Genomic DNA, 17,855 nt, shown 5'->3' with positions numbered 1-17,855 from the left:
TGAAATAAACACAATCATTAGGGTGGATTATTTACATGAATCACAAGGGTTTACACTAAGTAAGGCGACAAAAGAATCTTAACAGTTACGTGGTGTGGGGCGGGTGTGTGCCATGTGCACTTTGTAGTTAAAACACAGCATCTTTTACAAAATGGCCGGTGCTTTGAAGCAAACTATCATCTTGTTAAGGCAAAGACAAGCCTCACAAATAAAAACCTGCTGGAAATGAACACACACCAGACAGTAGCATACAGCATTCTGGTGGACTGCTAACACCACAATGAGAGAGTTAAATGGAAAGAAACCTCACTGTGATGTCAGAGATGTTTCATACATTAGCAAAGGGATTTAATGTTGGTCTGAGAAAATGATGATGCTCCACTGAGACATCAGTGTCTGCTGACTGATCAATCGTGAGGTAATCATGTCATCATGTCTGGTAACATAGTTAACGAAGCAAAGGTGGAATCAAATGGCTTTTCAGTAGATAAACACAAGACTAATCAATCCTCTCTGACTGTACGGCCACACAGTGCATAGCTCCCTGTTCTGTTCTTAGGCAAGAATTAATGCACACATTTCATCAAGATTCAGAACATTACAGTATCTGCACATCCTCACTCTTCATAGTTCACAACTAATGGCATTGGCCTCATTGATGTTGAAATATGTATTAACTGCTGAGACTCATAGACGTGCCATAATGGTGTAGCAATGATTGCTGTCAATATTTGCATCTTCATCATTTAAGCACTTCTCTGAAACTCAGCTTGAAAAGTTTAAAAACCCAGAGAATGGGTAGATGGTGAAATACCGTATGCTGGAAACAAGTGTGGTAGAGCAAATTCTTATTTACAATGATGGCCAGACATACATGGGTGGAGTGGGATTGCCTGAAAGCATGTCCTTAGCATGTTTGTCTTTTTCTTTTGTCTGCATGTCCTCAGTGTGTCCGTGTCGGCTTCTGCAGCTCATTGTGGCAGCGCTTTCAAGATGGCATTCACCTCCTCTGCTACTGCTGTCAGCGCAAACTCAAACTGGTCCTACAAAGGATGAGAAGGATGGGGGCAGGGGACCAAAGAGAGAGGTGGCTCAAGATAAGACAGAGGGAGGCAGGAAGTACTGAACACATAAAAACACACACACACACACACACAGTACCTTGGTCCGGACCAAGCCAGGTCTCTGGTCTCTGATGTGCTCCAGTGTGGCTGCAATGTCAATCTCCTTCACACCTTGACACAAACAAAGGGAGTCAAAGTGTCACTTAAGGTTGCCACAGCTACTTTGGTGCAACAAAGAATAAAGAGTGATCACTCTAACATGTATTAAAAAAGGTTAATGTCTCATTTGACATTCCATCTTTTACTTATGTTATTTATTGTTATTTTTTATGAAAGATTTTGAATGACTTAGCTATGATCTCATCTCTTGTAACACATAACGCAATAACTCAAATTAAAACTACTATTAAGCAATAATACATGCATTTTTGCATGCATAGTGTGGAATAATAACTCACAGGTCTCATCAGCATTGTGACTGTCCACACTGTCCTTAAAAGGTAACCTGACTTTAACTAAAATTTTACCAGCCTCACCCAAAATAATATTCATTTTCCCCAAGAACCTAAAGAATCTTGCAGGCTCCCTGTCAAAAGGTTTAGGTACGGATTACACCCGTACAGTTCAGCTCACCTTTGGCCATGCGGTTCAGCACCATGTCAATGAGGATGTACGTCCCAGCCCTGCTCGTGCCATCACTGTCAGAGTGACACATAAGAAAACATCAAAGCTCCCATGAGCTACCAAAGGGTTTTACCAAAAAACACTCTCTCTAAAATAGTACAGACAATGTTGGTGATTGAGTGACGTATGAAAATTTTTACCTGCAGTGAACGATGATGGGACAGGATCGACCCCTGTAGCATTTATTCACCTTCCTGAAAAGGGAACAAGAGAAAGTAGAGAAAGGAAATACCACTAAATGCACACAGCAAACATCTCTCATACTGCTTCAGGTCATTTTGGGTAGTGGGATCATGAAAAGCAGGAAAGCATGAAAGCAGTGTGTGGCCATTCAAAGAGGAGGAATTTCAAACGAAAATTGAACAGAGGAGGAATAACTGACAGCACAGAAAAATGTAATCTGCAAGAGGCCGCGAAGGACAGTGAGATGGGAAAACAGGAAAGAATAAGTGAAGAGGAAGCCACAAATTCACTGTCCCTCTTGCAGTAGCCAGTCACACCTTCCAATGCTCATTTTTGTGACTATGCAACTGGAGCCAGAGTACTAGCTGCAAACCACAAAAATGACACTGGGAGATGTTAAAATACAAACCTATCAACCTGCACACTAGGAGAGAGGGAGAGAGAGAGACTGCTGAGATGAAGAATAAAGCATGGAATGAATAGTGATATTTTGATTTTACACAGATGATGAAATAAACAAAAACAGATGGAAGTAGTGAAGATGATCAGGAGGATTCAAAGCCACAGATCTGAGCACTCAGTTACTGTCTGCATCCCGATTACCGATTCGCCCCATTTTCAGCTCACTCAGCCAGACTCAGCTGGTGTGGAGGTGGTCTGCGTGCACGTCTTTGTGTAACTATGCAGTCTCTTACCTGCGGAAGTCGAGTAGCGGTCGTGTGGAGGTGGGGATGCCGTCAGCCGGCCAGCTCAGCAGGTGGAACTGTGTCAGGGTTCTGGTCTCCTGTGTCTGGATATTTTTCAGGTAGAAGCTGCGCACCAGGAAGTCCTTACACCAGATGTGCTCTGACACCAGATTCACCTGACAGAGAGAGGAACGGGTGACACGCAGGCACAAAAAAAAAAATAACATACACACTGAATTCTGGAGAATTCTCAAAATCCAATTCTACTGAGTCTTTGTCAGGCAAACAATTCATATAAGGCAAAAACAGCCACCCAAAAGCTCCACAGCTCCACCTACAGTTAGTGGACCCTCACATACAAAATAACAACCACTACATGCAGTATTTTGCATTTTTCCAATATGCTGTATATTTGTTGCAAAATCTCAAAAATGGTGTGATCATAGTAATACAGTAATACATTTTTAAGAAGCAGATGGAGCCAGGGAGGGACAGTAACAAGTCATTTTGAATAGCCTCGAGCCTTCCCATGAGCCCTCCTATGACTCCTATGTGTTGTTTCCTCATCACATCTCAGGCAGTTGATGCTGGGGTGCCCATTTGAAACAAGCTGCAAAGGGATTACTCTCACCAGCAGCCAACTGCTGCTGTTCTGCTTGTTAAGGCAAACGCACAGCGGTCTCGACGGTCTGTGCACAAAAGCGAGACTACAGACACATTGAAAACTGGCCAAATGATCATGTGGTCCTTGTGATCTTCAGAGAAACGCCACATGAAAAGATGTGTACATGCAGGACTGTGACTGCACATGCTGAGCACCTTATAGCAGTGTTAAAATGTATTTAAAAATTCAAAGATTCTGTGTTTAATCTGAGAGATTTGACTTTCATCTCAATATTATCAGATTAATCTCAGGCCTATGTTTACTTATTTGTCTTCATGAGGCAACACCACGGTTTATTTGGGGAGGGTTACAGTCTACTGTGTGAAACGAGTCACAACATGAAATGAACCTCATAAATGTGGTAGAGTGATGAGCCCTCGTCTGGCCAGTATCTTTCACACTGCTTCTCTCCATCCTCCACCAGAGCTGTCATCATCACTATCACTGTGCAGCCGTTCTCCCACACCATCTGGATATTGACAAAAACAGAGACACATACAATCAGCTAATGCGTCTCAGTGAATCTCTGACATCTGTCAAGACATCCTCCTGGTGGACTGACTGTCCCACATGCCTGCTTTGTTTTCCTTTTCAATCTGTCAGACTAGAAAGGAAATTCTGCAAAGCGGGAGGAAGTTAGAAAACAAGGCAGGAAAAGGAGAAGAAAGACTTCACAGACCTGCCAGAAATCAGCTACAGTGTGGGCCAGAGGTCCCTGTGAGGCAATGTAGGCTGGTTGGCGAGGGTCATGATCAAACTGTTGGTTAGAGAAAAGCAAGATATTAGAGTCACAAATCATGCTATTATGATGCAACATTCACACTGGATTAAGGGATAATTCATGACAATTCATTCTTACAATGATGCTAGCATTGATGTAATCTTGTTTATTCGGGTTAACTTCGGCCTTTAACTTCACCCGAGTGTGATCATCTGGAAAAATACACAGCTAGGGTTAAGCAAGGATTAGTAAGTAAATGAAGTAACAATTCAATAACTGCTGCTAAAATTAGTTTAGGAACAAAACGAAAAACGTTAACTGGAAGTTGACAGGTGACAGAAATGATCAGAAAGAGTGGCACGCCGATGAACTAACAGGGGAGGGACTCAGCGTGTCTGTTTCTGTCCATGTTGCTCGGTGCTTGAGCCACAGCTACCGAACTGGGTTCAGCCTGGTAGGAGCACAGAGCTTCCCACTCCTTCTGAAGTCGGTCCTTGTTGCGCAGGTGATCTTCCATATAAGCCTGAGGGTAGACAGTGTGCAGCACATTCAGAGCTTATCATGAACAAGGAGAGGACGATCCACACTGACAGGGTGTTACCAGAATCATATGACCGGTGGAGATGTCCATGTTGGATTGGGCTGGCTCTTCGCTCCAGGACGGGGTTGAGCTGTGGGTGGAGGACGGGCTGTGTTGGGGACCGTCGCTGAACTGGGAGGAAACGCTGCTCACACGAGATGTGTCTGTACCACGTCGACCGCCGGCCCCTGTGGCTATGGCAGACCCAGCCATGCTGCTGCTCACCCCGCCTACACAATCCTGGCGACATAGGGAGGATTTGGACGCCATGTGCTGCCGACATAGCTCCTGAATGAACATGGGGGTGTAAGACTATAACTAAACATCACTATCAATATTTATCAATTGAGTTGTCAGCTTATGTTCTACAGTAAATAATGAAAAATAATGATCTAAAACTGATGATTTCATGATTAAACTGACAAGTAACATGTTCCTCATCATTTCCCAATTTTACTTTAAATTAATAAATCTTCTGGATGTTCACAAACGTATTGCACTTTTGGCCATCCGTGTTAAGGTTGCTTCAAGTTTAGCAATTGACCACCTTGACCTTTGAAGACCGGGTAGAAAACAAGTATGAGGTTTTAGTCCAGAAGAGGTGAATGAAGGAATGCTGTATTCTTGGAAGAATTTGGTAAAAAGTCTTTTCCGAATGTCTATTTGTTGCTGTACCTGGTAGTCAAAGTGTGTTTCTGCTCCTCCCTCTGGACCCAGACCAAGCTTGCCATTGGCCACTTGCTGAGCATAGTGTCTTAGACAAGCTACAGCCATGGCCAATACCAGCACGCCTCCCACGACTGCCATGGAAACAAGGGTGATAACCGTCCCGCTAGAGCCCTGGGAAACCCTGGTTACCTGAGGGAGACCGTGTGCATCCGTCCTCTTGGACAAAAAGATGATGGCGTAGAGCAAAACACAGGGACGAGAGAAGGAAAAGAAAGAAACCAAATAAGTGCCTGTTGAGTCCCCCCAGGGAATCTGCCCTCACCACCAGAATTCAAAGGTTATCCATTTGATGTGAACACATTTATTTCTCTGTAACTGCGCGTGACAGGAGGGTGAGCTCTATGGGCAGCTGAGGTTGAGTTATAATGACAGAGGTCTCAGGGGGAGGGGGGCGGTATGAGCCAGGAAGACAGCACAGCGACCTGCCTCATGAATCAGGGTGTCACTCATTGCTGCTTTAAGTTTTAGTCTAATCCAGAATGTCGTTCAGATAAGTGTTAGTGTTGCATTTAAAACTCGCTTGATAGATTTACTTTGGAACAATTTACTTTAGCCTACTGGACAACCAAGAAGAATTTTAAATGTTCTGTTGTTATCTTGTATGTTGTTTTTTTTATGGTGTTTTGAGTAGTTTGAATAGTTTCACATCAGTCTCACAATATTATGACTCTTAAAATGTCTTTACCCTTTCCTCAACATTTTGTTCATATTGATGTGTGTTCTTTGTTAGCCTTCCATGTGAAATCACTTTATCTACATTTTTATCAACTACTGGACTTGTCTGTTTCAGTGTGCTTTTTATGCTAATTACCACTCTTACTTTCAGTTCAGCAGCTTCTTTTCTCTTTATAAAATATTCACTTCACTTTAAAAAAAGAAATTAATCATAAGTTCTAGGACTAATGAGGAACCTGGTGCTTTCAAACTGCCAGCCCGTTACAGCTGTACCACAGACACAGACACATACATCATGAAATGATAATAACTGAATGCAAAAAGTGCGTGTTATCCTAATATTAATTAGAGTTGATATTTTATTATTAATCCGTTAACAGAGCGTGTGAGGCCATGAGTCAGAGGCCTGCTGTCAGGATGTTTGTCTGAATAAGACAAACAAGAATAAAGAGGTCAATGACACTTATGACTGTTGCCATAGCACCTGGGACCAGGAGGAAGAGGTGGGGGGGTTGTAGGAGAGAAACGCCATGGCAACAAGTGACATGCCAGTTGTTATGAGGCGTTTTTTGCTGATTTGTTCCGGCCTCCAGGTGGTACATGCGCTCAAAAGGGGCTTATTACACAAAGGCACACACACAGCTTTATGGGAGCGACAGCTGTGCTGCACTGGATATTAAGGTGCTCTAACTGTAATGTCAAATTTCTCTGTTTAAAGAAAAAAAAGCCCATTTTCTGAAAATGTACTAACTAATATGTGTTGTGAGTCTCATTTTTAAAATATTTAGTCTGATAATATTTACACTACCAGTCAAAAGACACCTTCCCTTTCAAATGAATAGGAAAGTGTGTCCAAACTTTTAACTAGTACTGTCAATCTTCAGTCCATTAATGAAAGCTTAAAGTGCAAATGGTAAAGACTAGACCATTGATTATATCTCTGTTGCCTTGACAACTAGTTCATACGCTACTGATAGGAAGGGTAACAAGGGAAATTTTCCACAGAGGCTTTGTCTGTGTGTGTGTGCGTGTGTGTGTGTACGGAGCAAGTACCTCTCCCACGCCAGTCTGTTTAATCTTCAGGCCTGTCTGAGACTCCAGGAAGTTCTTTTCAGATACTGTTAGGTTGAACAAACAAAAAAATATTTATTGTTAATTGTGAAAAAAAGAAGCTTTGGTACAATGCAGTTTAAGGAAGTGACAGAATAATTGCTTGCGTGTATGTGTGGGTAGATGTATGTGTGCGTGTCTTTTTGAGCCTCACCAGCTTTAGCAGCCACGTCTGCAGCCGTCATGTTGTGTTCATTCTGGCGGATACGGAACGTCAGAGCTGAACCCACCACACTGGCATAGACAGAGACAGACACACAAAGGGACAAATAACATTTGATGCCTTAAAACGTGAAAAATATATTAAGCATTCAGCGTAAAAATTGCAGAATTCACAAGTTTCTCACACATTGGCACACATACAAATGTGGTGTCACCTGATATTGATGAAGCTGCTGGTTGTTAAGTGTATCTTATCAGCCAGTAGTTCTAACAACTTCACTCCATCATACAAACTCAGAAGACTGAGAAGAAAATTTGTACAGTTAATCTATTTGCCAGTTTGTGACATCAAATACAAGTTTAAGCAGCTTACAACAACAGAGGAAGTGACAGCTTAATCTGTTATGAGCGCTCACCTCTGGTCTGTGACAATGTATCCATACTCCTCTTTAGCTCCCACCCCCTCGACCCGCGGTGGGCCCTGATCCTTCAGACCGTGTCCAGCTTCTGCTGGGCCAGCCTGAGGAGGCTGGGGGGCAGCGGGGGGAGGGCCAGTGCTCTTGGCTGCAGGTGTAGCTGGTAAGGAGGCAGACGAAGGTGGAAGGGGGGCATCGGGGGGACCAGGAACAGGAGCAGGCTTCTGTGGCTTATTTGAGACACCATCTGTTTTTAAGAGCTGCATCCATGGGGGGACGTGATAGAGGATTTGTTGGTAAAAGTAGTGAATAATTATAATTTGCAACCACAGCTAATAATAGTAGGTAACATACTTCCTTGAGCGTGATGAGGTCTTTCTCAGTTGGCTCTGTGTAGAGACAGACAGTTAAGGTTTAGTGTGAGTTCATTTCTTCATTCTTCCTGTCCAGTTGATTTTATTTAAAGTTTGGTGACTGTACCAGTTTTGTCCTGGGCCTGCAGCAGCTGCAGTATGAGTGCTAGCTTGTAGAGCACATCTTGACTGAGCTTTCTGGGGTCAACTCCATGCTTCTGCAAGACTCCCGACATCCTCTGGAGCAAACCATCTGATACAGAATGACAGTCAGGAGAACAAGACAGACAGAGCCAGCTAAAAAGTGCTCTGCATATTAAAAGTGCACATAAATTTTTCCCATCGTGCTAATCTGCTGTAGGCTAAAATATTCAAATGAAGTAAAATAAAACATTTCTTGTCCTCACCATTGCTTCCAGACTGAAGGCTGAAGTCTGGAGGAACCTTTTTGTTCTGCATCATCTGCTGTCTGCCTGCAGTGCCAAGCCTCTCCTCTAGGGTGTAGCCTTCCACATAGTCAATTGGGCCCAGTTCAAAATCCTCATAGTAAGGCAGACCTTCTCATAGCATATGGGTTATAATGATAAAGAGAATGATTTAGATCTAGGCTTTCTACGCTTCTTTTTTCAGGGTCTTACTTAGGACATCTAACAAAGTTTTACCTGCAGGAGCCATGGAGGCGGCTCCCCTGTGGCGATATGAGGGCTGTGCAGATGCCAGGTAGAGAGACAGGGCTTCTTGTAGAAGCTGCTCACGTTCCCGCTGTCTCTGATTAACCTGGGATCTTGAAGAGGGATGGGCGTAGTTGCCACCAGCCGCTAGGAGAGATCTTTCTACTTCGTCTTGGTACCTATGCTGTGATTGAGATAAGCGCAGCACTCATCATCCAAGATATAGACCGTGGTGTGCTATTGAGAGCTTTGGTTATTGTATAAATTTGGATAAACACACCTGTTAGGGATAAAGGATGCACAACTGCTTTTCTGCTCTCGCGATATGTGTGTTTGTGTACCTGGTGGTAAGTGTATGGGTCCACTGATGCAGTCTGCATGCGCAGCGGTGACTGAGGAGGATCAACAATCATGTAATCCACATAGTTTCCAGCAGGAGGTGTGGACCCTGATTTAGAGCTGTGGTGATGGGAGACATGCTGTTTAGATCTGGCAACCAGAAGAGACACAGAGACCAGATTAGCATGGATACAGAAGGATTGAAAGGAGGGTAAAGTAAAGGACAGTAACTGGAGACCACTTACTGAGGTGTATGAGAAGAGGAAGAAGAGGAGTTTGGCTTAGAGGGCTGAGTGGTATGGGGAACTCTTTTCAGCTCCATTGATAAAATATACTGGGTGATATCATCCTGCCATGAAAGCCCTGCACACAAACGCATACGCACACAAAGCAATTATAGTTAGCCACAGAGGTATGAGAGTGCAGGATGGAGGACTGAGATGTTTGTGCAGGAGAAAGAGTCTAAAATCAATATACATTGCTGCCTGTATTCATACACTGGCATCAGAGAGCACCTTGCAAGGCCTTCAGGAGTGTTTAACTTTTTAAAAATTGTTTAACGACACATAAAAGAGACGTAATAACACAAGTTGACCAGCTTAATATTTTCATTACAACTTCCAGACTATGGAACATTTGCAGTTTCAGGATTGTAAATGAACTTTACTGATAATATTCATGTTTGATCTTACCTCGTATCATAAGCTGTTTGAGGACTTCCTGCATCCTCTTCAGAACAGGGACCGACACCTGGTACTGGACCTGGTCCTGCTTAGAGGTCAGACAATGACCAAACAACCCATCTGGAAAAACCACACATAAAAAGTCTGCTGTTAACACTTTTCAACAGTTAAAAAAAATTGTAAAAATAAAAAATAAAATCGCCAGAAATGATTGAGTGTTTAATTTTAGTCATCTTGGGTGGATTTTGGGGCCCTGGTCACCTTGCCACAGTTCCATAATTGCTTTATTGGGACATTAAAATGAACTGTATTGGTATAACAGGTATTAGCGGAAAGGTGAAATCCTGCAATCTGATTGGTTGTTAACTGTGACTCTAAAGCCTTGTCACAGAAAATCATTCCGCGTCAGGGAAGCGACGATGTACCCATGGCAACAACTAAAGGCTACAGCAGGTAGCAAAACTTAGCGGCGGTGTTCTGACGGAATTAACAAATCCAATAAATTAGTTGAATTCACGTGTTTAAGGCTAACTTTCACCTCCAGGGAGGGTTGACAACGGTAGAGTGGGTTGAACAGTGACCGTCTCCTGAAAAAAAGCCGAGGAAAAAACGACATGCAGCGCCAACGTCAGGAGAGGTGGGACGGACTATTTTTTCACAATGGGGCTATTTTTGTTGGCAAATATGTATTTCTGTTTAAAACTACATGAAATAGATGTGTATTCCTCTTTCATATTTCCACTATTACACATCGACCGGCCGTGGTATATGCTCATAACACCACAGCTGAGGGCCGTTCTTTTCCTATCAAAAATGTCTGCGGCAGAAACGGCTGTTGGATGATTTGGTGCAGAAAAAAATATGACACCAAAGCATAACTGAGCTCTGGGAATATATTCACTCTGCCACATTTGGCTCAGTGACGCTGGTCTTGAGGTACAACGTCTCCTTAATAACGTGTAATCCCAGTTGGAGCCCGCACCACACCGCAGTGAGTCATAGTGTGGAAGTTCACTCCGCCCACTGGACCACAGTTTTCGGGGTCCGACAGCTCTGTGTGCACTGTTGAAAATTTGATCAGTTTGCTGGCCTGGAGGCAACCTCACTGCGACAGAAACACTGACTTTGCACTGAATTATCTGTTACTTCTTTCCTTTTCGTGATCATAAATCCATCTCTCTTAAAAAAAAAATATGTCTATGAACACATGTTGTAATGTGGGATGACTGAGGCTTTGCATTGTGGTACAGGAGTAACGTCTCACACTCTAATAATAAAGGAATGACTGTAAATTCATTTTTAGTTTGGACGTAAGCCTCTGTGGAAACTGGATGGAACCAGAGTTCTGCTGCATCAGCACCTGTTAGAAAAGCCTCTGGAAAAGAGAATCCAGCTGCCACAAAATGCAGGCTAATCAGGTGAGATAACTCAAATCTGACATTTCTAACTTCATTAGAGTGTGAAAAGCCAGATCCCATCAGTACGGCTGGGATTTTTACACCAAACCTGCACCCCCAGATAAAATAAAGACTGTCAGACAAAGTGCAAGGAATAGAAATGAGCAGAGCAGGCATATTATACGGCGCATTGATGACTCACCACAGTCTTTCTCTACAACAGATACCTTTCATACAATGCAACCATCCACTGTGAGATGGTGGGCTGTCATGCTGAACAGATTAAAGAGGATTAATGTGTTTTCATAAAACCATGTTTTTATATAATTTCAACGTTTGCATGGTTATTCAGCTAGGTAGACATACTGAGTTAAAGTCTGATAACTGACAGAATACTAAGTAAGGATCATTCACATTTTCCATATTCATTATACAAATATTTTGCTCCTGATATAATACAATATACTCTTTACACTGGCAATGTATTACACCTGAGAAATGCTACAGCCCTGATTATTCCTGGTGGTGATAGCAAAGACAGGAAGGACATGAAGAAGAGAAATAGAAGATGAACAGGAGAATACAACCACATAACTTGAGTGGATTGGAATTCTTTTCAGGAGCTTATTTGTGTAGATGTCATCTGCAGGAAAATACTACTCAATACCTAAAGGTAAAATCTGAGAGAAAAGCAATGTTTGGCTCAATTTATGTGCTGTCTCAAGCTTGAGTTTTGATTATCATTCACACCACAAACAGTAAAACTTTGGAAAAAGATCTCAATGAATTGTTGTTGGGTCTCTTTACATAATTTTAGAGTTTGGTCTAGACCTGCTCTATATGTAAAGTGCCTTGATGTAACTTTGTTATGATTTGGCGCTATATAAATAAATCTGATTTGATTTGAATTCACTGTATTCAGGGCTTATTCAAAATAGACAAAAACAAAGAACAGGATTGATGCTGCGAAACTAGATGTCATTTTTATTCTGTATGTTTTCCTCATCAAATCATTAGCCCCAATGCACCTCAACTGCTGACAGGTTTCTCCTGATAAATAATGTAGCCCAGTGAGGAGCAGAATACAGCACTCTGGTGGCTCAGTTTGTTTTGTTTTTTTAACTCCCCGCCAGCATCTCAAGGAGTGACAGGGTGAAAAGGTCAGGGTGAAAACACCTGTGTGCACAGAGCTCAGCTGACATCTTTACCTATCTGTATAGGTCTCTTAATAGACCTGCAACAACATAAGCATGAATTTGGCCATGCATTAATGTATGAATTAAAAAAGAGAGCATAGTCACTGCAGCAAAGACTAACACACCTCACATAAAACTACATCAAAACAAAACAGAACACAACGCATGCCCACATACACACACACCTGGTGCTGGTCTCCCATCACACATCTTGCCACTGACAGCCAGAAAATGCCTCAAATATGCTCTGCTATTCATATAGCACATAAAGGCACATAACACTTGCAAGGCTAGCAGAAAAAATGTGCTTTAACCACAAGGAAAGGAGAGCTGATGAACAGAGACAAGATTATACTGTGCTGACATCGTTAGAGAGCAATTGTGGATACGCTACTGCCTTGGTAAAACTAAAGAAGACCATAAAGCAAGCTGCTATGTCAGTTATATCATATATATCAGCACATGTCAGTTTAAATCCATTGTTTGTCTTAGCGCTGACTTGGTCTTGATTTGGTGCTTTCATTTTTAAACTATTGCTTAAAGTATTCTTTTTATTTTTTGGTGGTGAACAGCTGCCCCTTTGTCCTGGATCAGTCTTCACCTCACCACCAAAGAGAAATAAAATTCACATTGATCCTCTCATTATCATTCAGGTGTGACAACAAACAAGCCCACTTCACATAACAATGTTGGAGTAGTGAATTGGTCAGCTGTTTAGAATGTACCAAACTCTAACCCAGTGTCAGCTGGGACTGGCTCCAGCCCCGGATAAGTGGCATAGATAATGGATGGATTTAACAAAACAATAGTTAATGCCATCTTTTCTTGGACCTCAAACACGATCTTATGGATTAAACTATATTTTTACAGACTCAGAATGTAGTCGTGAGTCTGTGGCTCTTAGAGTGAGCAAGAGAAGAAGGTAAATTATATGGAGGGAATGATGTTGATTCAGGTCATGAAAGACTCAGAAAAGATGTTCTGATCATTTTACTCTTACTACTTAAGTCAAACACCATCCTCTTGATCTATACACAACACAGAGGCCATATATTCCTCAAAAGCTGTTCATCACTGTGGCATTTCCGTGCTGGAGACTATGTCGGTTGTGCCGAATGCTTATTTTATGTCTTCTGAAAGAGACACAGGTCCGGAGAGTTGAGAGAAATGAATCAGACACAAATTCTTTGAGTTGACGTTGTGAATAATTAGCTTTGATGATCTCCTCTCAGATACACAGTATTGCATAAATCAGGCCCTGAATCTGCTGCTGAGCTTTAAGTTGAGCAGTCTATTTTGTATTCTGACCAATGGTTGTGTGGCTATGTGTATGTGTGTGTGTGTGTGTGTGCGTAAGTACCATTTCCACAGAGAAGTGCGTAAGTGTGTGTCAGTGACTCATCACTGTATTTGCACAACAACTGTGGGGGTGTCGACCTCACCGTGATGTCATTGTTGCCATGGAGACAACGGAGCAGAGGAGGGGCTTAGATAAAGACGAGGAAAGGGAGAGGGGCAGGTAACAGAGTGAGATAGACACATGGGGCCAAGAGAGGAAAAATCCTTGACTTGTGTTTGTATAATTTTATACGCAGCCTTTGTGCCAGCATGTTTCCAGTGCCATCATGTGTGTATGTGTATATGTGTGTTTGTCCAGCTGCAGGGTTAATAATTCATCATTCGATTAAGAAATCAGACTATCTTTAAAGTTTAATGTTACTTAAAAAAGAGATTATGTATGTATGTGTGTGTATGATGTGTTATTCACCGTCCAAGCAGAATTGATCCCTCGGACACAGATTTCTCTCAAACAGACAACCTGAGGGAAAGAGAGAAAGAGGTTGTTGGCAGTCACTGTGCAAAATGTTTCACAGAAATTTCCATGACAACGGGTGCTTTAACTCACATCAAGAGTGCTGAAATGAGAACACAAAGTCAGCCCGACCCTGGCTTACTCATCATCAAATTCAAACGTAGGCCATGGTGTTAACTTTCATGCAGCACTTTCCTTTATATGACTTTTATGTAATGGCACAGATGTTTAAAAGTCTCTCATTCCAAAATAACAATCACTTCATAATCCCAAATTTTTGGGGTTTCTGAAAACCTTGAAATAAAAATAAAGCATCATGATTAGATGCAGTGAAGATATATAAACTGAATGAACAGATTAGTGACTGAACTATGGACACAGTTTTGTCATATGTTCTTTTAGTAATTTCTTTGTATTTTTGCCCACTATTTTTATTTCAGCTTGGTGAGCGAGACCTTGGCTGGTATGGGAGGGTGGGAAGGAGCAGGTGATTAGCAATAGATAAAAACCTGGAGCAGAAACATGTGAATGGCTAGCTCTGTCCGGTTTTCTGTATTTCTTTCTCATGTCACATCTCATGTCTCTCTTTGTTCAGACATTCAAGCATCAATGTAAGTAAGATGTTGAGGGCAAAAATAGATAGAAACAGAGTGGCTGTATCGCTGCTGGTTTGTTGAACTCTGAGCTTAGTTTACCTGAGCGCAAGATTGATTACAACTACTTTCACTACCTTTTAGATGAAGTGATTTAGTACATAACACTGTTTTCTGTGACCTACCAGACACAGTGTATTTACATCGTACATATACAATATATCCTGTATATTTCTGGCTCCCTCATAAACTTTTATGTCTGAAACCTGACACTATTTGTATGCTATATGCATAAAATCTTACCTTCTTTCTGTTGTCATACTCACACAAAATAAATACCTCCATAAAAGCATTTTCTGTCTGAGTGGCATTCATTATATCAACATGCATGATCCAGCAGACCTGTTTTTACCAACCCAACTGTGTGAACCTTCAATCTACCTTCAGCAGAAACACAAAGAAATACATATATTTTTTGGTACATGGATGAGTTATTTTAACACACAGGCAACATTATGAATTATGCAGGACACAGCACTTTACAGAAACGTAAGTCTTAGCCATCAAACACTGACTGATTGTCAGTGTTGGGCCAACTATGAACAAAGAACCAGGCCATAGAACCACATCACTGTATTTATTGGCACTGTCTCATTCTGGAATCTAATTCGAAATTCATCTCCAGTTTGGTTTGTTAAATGCAGCACAGAGGAGAATGTAAACTTTACAAAGGTGTGTGTTGACTGATGCATAAGTCTGAGAGAGATGTTTAAACATGTTTTCAAATTAGCAAATAAGTTCAGATATTGAGAGCTCTCATTGAAAGTGAAATTAGCAACTTTCTAATGCAGGCGTAATAGGGAAAGGGATATTTCATTTTACAAATGTATGCTTAGAAGCATTAGCAACAAGAACAATATACATTTTTAAATTAACAATTATTTACACACCATTTTATTTACATCTGGTGGAAGCTAATATTTAAAGCGATATCGTCAAAGCTTCATTTGTCAGTATTTCAAATGGAAAATTGCACTTAAAGCACCAAGACATCTGCCTTTTTGGGAAATCATTGTCTGCAGGGACGCCAACACACACAAACATGATGCTGTGTTTGTGAAGATGGACTGTTGGACATATGGATAGACAGCAAATCAAATGAACAGATGAATGGACACACCCGTCAAAGGAATTAATGAAAAGACGCATCGGTGGTTCACAGTTTCTCTCTATGGTGCTGAAATCACAGGCACTTTAACAATGGACCCCCATTGTACTCTGCTTTAGTCCAGTTCATTGTAATTATTTTGTTTTCTCAGGGTGACTTTTTTCACATTGGATATTTATTGGAAATTGTAGAGAGTCACCAGTAGTTTAGGTTTTGTCTCTTTATAGATGTTTTTTTTTTTTTTTCAATAGATACAATTCTACAGTTTTCTGCTACTGCGTTTATCTCTTTTAACTGATTTTCCTCTAAGCAGTTTCATGAGTCACAATTTGGTGAATGCACTTAAAAGCCAAACATAATATGCAAATGAAATGGCTGAATATTTACAGAGCTGGAGGGAAAATGGGGTCGGCTGTCCTTCTCTTAGAACAAAGCCATGTTCTCTTGTTTACATGTGAAGGAGAAACTAGCATTTCACCTTTCTCATGCTCAGGCTAATTTACTCATCGAATTAATTCCCTACTTCATATTTTCAACATACACACATCAGACACATACGCTTTTCAAAACATTTGATAGAAATTTGTCAGGGTGTAACACTTCACTTGTTGCTTCATTGCATTAATAGCAAATGATGCTTGTTTAATGCATCAATCTACTAGAAAACATATTGCAAACAGTCTATTTGTAGTGTGTAATTATTTCTGAGCCTGCCACTGCTGCCATTGTCAACAATAACAACATCATTGCTACTGCTGTTAACGTCACTGCCGTTGATACTGCTGAAAATGACATACTCTCAGCAGTATACACGGCAGCCCTAGTTAAAATGATTTAAATGCAATAATATCTTTAAATTACAATGATCTTTATTGTACTCAATACGTTTGTACCCAATAGTATGTGTCTGCTCGAAAACAGCCATGTTTCTGATATGTTTTTGAAATGATTGGCATCATATAGGAGGTAATTAAAAAGACCTTGCTGTGTCTTATCTTGTCTTAAAATAGTTTAGGTGCTTTTGCCGACTTTTTATTATCTCCCATTGCTCCGGTCTGAGTGTTATTTATTTATCCCTAACATCTGGATTTGGAAGCTCTTTCAGATCAGGTCATAAATCTCCAAAAATGTCCCTGTGCTCTGCAAGAAAATGAAGCAACAAACTCCCCTGAATATGGGCTCTCCTCCATGTCACTCTTTGGATCCTCCATCTCTCCTCTGCCTCTGTTTAATCTCATCAGATTATCATCCTTTACACACACACCTTCTGCACCTCCCTCTAACCATTAACCTTAACTACACAGTTCACTTTAAATTGAAAACCCTCCTAGATACAGCTGCCTGTTTATCTAGTTATTAAATGCATTCTGAACTAGTATGACAGCGGGGAAGTAGACAGGAGGATGATATCACCATCAGCCTGTGTGGACGTGACATGAGCAGGGATCGTGCACATCCTCACCATCTTACCGTATTTGCCTGAGATCCCCGGTTGGCACAGCACGGTGAGGAGGAGCAGGGCTCGGCATGGACTGAGCTGTTGCATGATCCTCTTCCAGCTTCACGGCGGCGGAAGAGACGGCGGAGACGCGGGGAGGGGGGCGGGGGGGGGAGAGGGAGAGAGATGCGGAGTTCCTTCGCTTTGGTCCCTTTTTCCTCTCCTTATATCCCCATAGTGTCCGAACGACCTGCAGCAGCCACACTCAGCCAGCAGAAAGAAGAGGAGCCCATGTGACGGAAAATTATGAATAGATGGATGAAAGAATTCCTCACAGTGGAAAGGCGGGGCCTTGTTTTTTTTTTTTTTTTTTTTGGGGGGGGGGGGGACTCACGACAGCACCGACGCGGAAATAACGTAACGAGAAAAAAAGTCAACCTGCAGCTACGTCATCACGAAACCAGAGTTGATTGACGTCACGCATTTATTATTTATTTATTGTTATTATTATTTATAAGAATTTATTACTG

The 17,855-nt window shown here is 41.6% G+C and overlaps 1 protein-coding gene across 1 annotated transcript; it reads right to left on the bottom strand.

Moving 5' to 3' along the window:
* Window positions 1-971: 971 nt before the first annotated feature.
* On the bottom strand, window positions 972-17,524 carry ptprna (protein tyrosine phosphatase receptor type Na). The gene is made up of 24 exons (XM_029530239.1): window positions 17,358-17,524; window positions 14,082-14,132; window positions 9,730-9,840; window positions 9,283-9,400; window positions 9,040-9,187; window positions 8,690-8,882; window positions 8,435-8,584; window positions 8,155-8,280; window positions 8,029-8,063; window positions 7,675-7,934; window positions 7,474-7,560; window positions 7,251-7,330; window positions 7,040-7,104; window positions 5,258-5,467; window positions 4,604-4,870; window positions 4,378-4,525; window positions 4,141-4,214; window positions 3,961-4,038; window positions 3,631-3,750; window positions 2,627-2,793; window positions 1,889-1,942; window positions 1,698-1,762; window positions 1,162-1,235; window positions 972-1,043 (listed from the first exon to the last, which is right to left on the bottom strand). The coding sequence occupies exons 1-24, from the start codon at window positions 17,431-17,433 to the stop codon at window positions 972-974; spliced, it is 2,829 nt and encodes a 942-aa protein (XP_029386099.1). The 5' UTR covers window positions 17,434-17,524.
* Window positions 17,525-17,855: the final 331 nt, after the last annotated feature.

Source organism: Echeneis naucrates, chromosome 21 (assembly GCF_900963305.1).
Source record: "Echeneis naucrates chromosome 21, fEcheNa1.1, whole genome shotgun sequence".
Classification (NCBI taxonomy): domain Eukaryota; kingdom Metazoa; phylum Chordata; class Actinopteri; order Carangiformes; family Echeneidae; genus Echeneis; species Echeneis naucrates.
This window is presented reverse-complemented; position numbering and strand designations above follow the sequence as displayed.

Bases quoted from the DNA above. Each gene is read 5' to 3' on its own strand.
- ptprna (XM_029530239.1), bottom strand. From the start codon at position 17,433: ATGCAACAGCTCAGTCCATGCCGAGCCCTGCTCCTCCTCACCGTGCTG. The intron at 8,064-8,154 runs GTACAGTCACCA...GTCTCTACACAG, and splicing joins GCAGGCCCAGGACAAAACTG to AGCCAACTGAGAAAGACCTC. The intron at 4,039-4,140 runs GTAAGAATGAAT...TCTAACCAACAG, and splicing joins ACATCAATGCTAGCATCATT to TTTGATCATGACCCTCGCCA.